Raw genomic sequence first — 5,258 nt, forward strand, 5'->3', positions numbered from 1 at the left:
TCATTCCAACAGCAAGAAGACCCCACGGAACACAGTTCGACCTCCGTTCCCCTCGGTGCAACTGGTCTGATTTCCCCGGCGGGGGGGGTCAAGGGCAGCCAGAGGGTGTTCCTATCTAGCCAGGAATGTAATGGAGCTCTGGAGCTGTTTTAAAGACTGGAAGCATTTGGGCATTTTCAAGTCAACTGGCCTTTTTCATTAAAGTTTTCATTTAAAGCCCCAACAGTGCCAGGAGTCTCCATTTTGCCTGTTTTCAGAGGCACCTGTAAGGTCTGGGAAAGTTTCCAATGTCTGTGAGCTGGAGAACATGAGAGGACCAGGAAATGACAGTAACATCTTTCTCTTCCTCAGCTTCTGCTGTGGGAGTCAATAACTGGTACTGATACACAGGACATTGATCTGCCTGTTCGGAGATAGGGAGGGAGTGGAGGAGAAATGAGGTAACGCTAAGTGTCATCCAAACTTTACGTGTTGGAAAATCACTTGAAGGAAACTCCCTGCTCCCCTCCATAACACGTGGATCTGGCAGGGGTAATGAGCCTTCAGGAAGCGTTTCACTTACACCCTTTCTGGCTCAGTAAGGTCACGGATGTCGATGTTGAGGACTGAAGGAGAACCAAGTCTGAGGTTTCTCTTTTCATTAACCTATTTCACAAAGGACCCTCCTGGGAAATCCAGAGACTCCGATGACAAGGTGAAAAAAAAGAAAAAGCAAGCTAACAACTTCTTCCAAAGACAAGTAGGGCTTCACTAAATTTCTACAAACTTACTGCCATTCAAGGCAAGACAAAGCCTCAAACAATAAATTATACTGGGTGTCAGATGCCAGTTCGCTGTCCCCTTTGCAACAATGGTGGCACTTGATTATTCTCTTTCAGTCCAAAACACTCGTGAATTCACTATGATCTTTGTTTTCTGTTCTGGAGCCCAAATCCGCTAAGCTCTTCTCCTCATCTTAAACTTCAGCAATCTCATTCTCTTCTCACCTGCGTGACAACAGGCATCGTCCATTCCACAAGTCTCTGACCTGCCCTGCAAAACTCACAGTCCCTTTTCTTTCCTACTTCAAAAAGAAAAAAAAACAACAACAAAACACACAAACACCAACATAGCTATTTTTTTTTTTTTTTTTTACAGTGACCTGGAAACATTCGCCTTTTCACTGCTGCTGTGCAACAGCAGAACCTCTCCTTTCGGCTTCCCACCTCCTGCCCATTGCCGAGCCAGAAATCCCTCTCCCAAACCATTGCTCAGAGCCATACAAACAACTTCTCGATCCCAATTCTTCCGTCTCCTACACACACACCGATTTTCCATCCTGCCCTCCGTGTGCTTCTCGGGATAATTCACCCACTCCCAAGAGAAAGCGTCAAGTTTCAGGGTCACATTCACACAGGTTGTCTGAACACTGAGGGTTGTTCACTGTACTCTTTGGATCCCAACTTCAGCGCCTGACATGCTATGGAGAGGAAAAGACTCTTCCAGCTCCCATCCAACCTCCCCATAGCCCTTCTCTGGTCATCAAAGACTGGTGAGCCCAGCTCTCCAGCTGGGATGCTCATTGCTAACCTACCAATGCTTTTGTCAAAGAGGAGGCTCTATAACTTCTCTCCTCCCGTCTGAATGCTATTGCCCTCTAGTTACACTTCAGTGCTTTAAAAAACATCTTTCCGAAATACTCTGCACAAACCCATTCTCATAGTGCTGATCCCAGCAGAACTGCCCCACCTTCTCGCAGCCAGTTCTGCCTCCACCTGGTAATACTTGCAGCATTTTTCCTCCTCGTCTCCCCTTCTCCTCCCCATCACACAGCTCTTCACAGCATTTACTGTGCCTCCTTCCCTTAAGCTTCAGGGAATCCAGAAAAAAAAAAAAGCCGCTACTTCAAGACTGCGGATCATTTGGAAGAAATAAACTGCATAAATATACCCAATTCACAGGCACACCTTAGGGAAGGAGCTATCAGGAAACTTGGGCTTGGAATAAAGGAGGATGCAATGTAGTTTTTATAGGCCACACAGGTAATGGCGCATATTAAAATATGTAAAATATGTATTTTTCCATATTTTAACAGCATGGATTGAAAACAAAAGGTTATTCCTAATGGGTGTGGTCAGACCCAAGCATTAGTCTCCATCGTCCTCCCACTCCCATCCACTCATAGCAGGATGAAATCTAATCCAAAAAGCCTATACCCCTGCCCTCATAATATCAGATGGAAGTGGGGAAAGTAGGGGAGACCCTTCTTACGGGGAGTAGGATGCCACTAAAGGAAACTCGTTTTTCCATACATTCATCTCACATGATGATTTCTACGGTCCATCTGTTTCCTGGCTCTTGAGCATCATTCACGAAGACTCCAGAGACTCCTCAAATTATCTTCTCCCAGCTGGAAAGCTGCCCACGGCTGGGAGGGGTTTGGGGAGGCAGGGGGAAGGAGGAAGCAGATCTCGCAACTTGTACTGCATACAGAGCTCAAATCCTGGACACGAGAGGTTGATGGAGCCACCAAGTCCAGATAGAAGCAGCCAGTTAAGTTCCCTTTGTAGGTCTGGGGTTTTTTTTTTCTTTTTCTTTTTTTTTTTTTCCCCTACTTTTTGCACTTTTGGAAGAAAATTGTTAAAATGCCAATTCTTGATGTGACCAAGGACTCCGGAACAATGCGTAAGAGCCTTTTCCCCTCCCCTCTGAAAGGCTGCTAGTTCCCCCCACTGAGGGCACTAGGACGCTGCTGAAAACGGCACAGAACTGGATGAGATTTCGGCTGATTTCACAATGGTGATGACACTGGTGGTGGCAACTTTGGTCGGGGTAATAGGCCCTCGCGCCACAGTACGAGCAAAGGTCTGGAGTGCTTCGTACTTGGAGCGCAAGGCGTCCAGCTCTAGCTTCATGCTGCTGTTTTCTCTGGCCAGCTTCTCCACCTCTTGCTGCAGCTCAACCCGCTGCCTCTCTAGCTCCTCTTTCTGAGTCACGCGCTTGATGCGGCAGCTGGCGGCGTAGCCCCGGTTCTTCAGCGTGCGCCTCCGCTGCTTCAGACGGATGACCTCCTCTTTGGTGAGACCCCTCAGGTGCTGGTTCAGCTCCCGTACGGACATTGACACGAGTTCATCATCACTCAGCACTGGGGCATTCTCTCCTGACTCCTCCTTTACCTGCAAATACCAACAGCACAGGGGTAGCAGCAACCCTTACGTGAACGGCTGTTCTGGACAGCGAAAAAGAGACAGGCCACCCCTCGGCAACGTGACACCCCTACCTGGAAAACACCCTTGAAACACTGTAGAGAGCACATGCTCCACTAAAACATCTGGATAAAACATGGCAGAGATCTGAGCACTGCTGTTGTCTGGGTTTGGGTAACCCTCTTAAGTCAGAGAAAGCAGTGAGCCTTACACACCCAGTATGCACTTAACAGTAAGATTTTTTAAGGAGATAAATGTAAAGCAGACTGAAGCCCTTTGTGTTCCTTTGTCAGGACCCGGAATTCATACTGAATGCTAAAGATCACAGCATTATGGTGGGACACCAATGCAGCATCTCAAAAGCAGAATAGCCACTTGTATACAGGGTTTATTCACCATTTTGTAGCTTTTTGTTGAAGATTGCTCATCCAAGTAGTGAGCAAAACCAACCCTGCTTGGCTTCAAGGACCACAGGCCAGACTCTGAAGTTACATGAGAAAGACACCAAGGCCTTGTGCCTTTTTCTCAAGCAGGTTTGCTGCCACAATTATTTTTCAGAATCATAGAATCATTTAGGTTGGAAAAGACCTTTAAGATCATTGAGTCCAAAACCTTTAAGACATCATCCTTTTGTCTCTTCAGAGACTGCAGGACATCTGGAATGACAAGCTAAGACACTGGAAAGAAACTGCAACAATGCATGCATAACCCATGCGCAGACCACCACCAAGCCGGTATGTCCGAGGCATTTACTGTCTCACGGATCTGAGAGACACCAGCTGAGCACGTCCTTTCCCCAATGCCTCCCAGTCCTGAGAGCAGAAGTACTTCATTGACAGGCCTGGGAGCACTGGTTTCAGGATGCTGCCAATACCTGCTACAGTCAAAAGTCTCTTGGATAGCAACTGAGATACTCCAGCCCCCACGCCATCCCAGAGACTTTAGACTTCTTTTTAGGTATCGCCAGTATTCTTCTACCCTAACCTTTCCTGTAGATAGCGGGAAATTGTATTGGCACCCATTTGTAAGAGTCTCTCAGAATGAAAAAGAACAGTCACGTACAACCAACGTCACATGGAGCATGGTTCTGCGACAGCCTCCCCTGCCACCCAGCATCACCCACTTGGCCTTCTTCCCTACCTTTAATGCCTTGTTCGGTTTGGGATTAGTCGTCATAACCTGAGCACAGTCTTCTGGACAAAACTGCTCAGAAATTGCAACTGGAAAAACAAAACAAGATTTTCAGGTTACAGTAATCTCAGAGATGAAGGTAGGAAGAAGATACCCAACACACTGTCCAAACCCCCAACACAACTACCATTAAAAGAAATAACCACTCAGTTGTTTAAAACACTGGGATGGATTCAGACATCAGTTTACCCCATTCAGATACAAGAAAGAGAAATCTGCGTTGGTAAGTGCGTTGCTTTCTAACACTAAAGACCTCATATTTCACTATTAACTATGCTAAGATTAAGCAATGAAGACAGGGCAGGGACGGGGGAAAGGACACCAGCTCCCGTCTGTAAACAACAGTTACGCTAACCACCATGCCACCGCCTTGCAGTATGCCGTCCCTTCTCAAGGGGAGCGCAGCGTGCGGCCTCCCAGGCCCAGTCACTGGCTCACCTCCCTCCGGAGGAATCCCAGACGCTCAGAATGGCCTATTAGGGACTGAATTAAGAGTTACCTCCGCTCATAAAAGGCACTGAAAAGCCACAAGACAACAACTCCCTTCATTCTTATTTTGATTATTATTAACCCGGCTCAAAATTGAATCAGTAACCCAGAAAGAAGCTGCCTGGTTTGTAACCTGCTTTCAGTGCCGTCCCCACCCAAAGGAGACGCTACCAGAAAACCCAAACAACAGAAACAAAAGCCCCCCGATAACAAAGCAAGGCGGGAGTTCACCTCTCCCAACGCACCACGACTGTTGCTTCCCAATCCTCTCGGCCTCAGGCTGCGAGAGCTGACCTGCCTGATATTTCTAGTGACGCGGAGGCACGTCCACCGACAGAGAGACCATCCCCTGCCAAGACGCTGCCCTTCACTCTCACCTTAGCCAGCGACTAC

The 5,258-nt window shown here is 47.5% G+C and overlaps 1 protein-coding gene across 1 annotated transcript; it reads right to left on the bottom strand.

Moving 5' to 3' along the window:
* Positions 1-2,594: 2,594 nt before the first annotated feature.
* Positions 2,595-4,402, bottom strand: MAFK (v-maf avian musculoaponeurotic fibrosarcoma oncogene homolog K). The gene is made up of 2 exons (XM_009582065.1): positions 4,326-4,402; positions 2,595-3,155 (listed from the first exon to the last, which is right to left on the bottom strand). Exons 1-2 carry the CDS (start codon positions 4,359-4,361, stop codon positions 2,721-2,723), a joined length of 471 nt encoding a protein of 156 aa, XP_009580360.1. The 5' UTR covers positions 4,362-4,402; the 3' UTR covers positions 2,595-2,720.
* Positions 4,403-5,258: the final 856 nt, after the last annotated feature.

Source organism: Fulmarus glacialis, unplaced genomic scaffold, assembly GCF_000690835.1.
Source record: "Fulmarus glacialis isolate BGI_N327 unplaced genomic scaffold, ASM69083v1 scaffold24607, whole genome shotgun sequence".
NCBI lineage: Eukaryota > Metazoa > Chordata > Aves > Procellariiformes > Procellariidae > Fulmarus > Fulmarus glacialis.

What these genes read in the sequence shown, in the direction of transcription:
- MAFK (XM_009582065.1), bottom strand. Translation starts at nt 4,361, where the DNA reads ATGACGACTAATCCCAAACCGAACAAGGCATTAAAG. An exon ending in AACCGAACAAGGCATTAAAG is followed by an intron (nt 3,156 to 4,325) that starts GTAGGGAAGAAG and finishes TGGTATTTGCAG; the next exon opens with GTAAAGGAGGAGTCAGGAGA.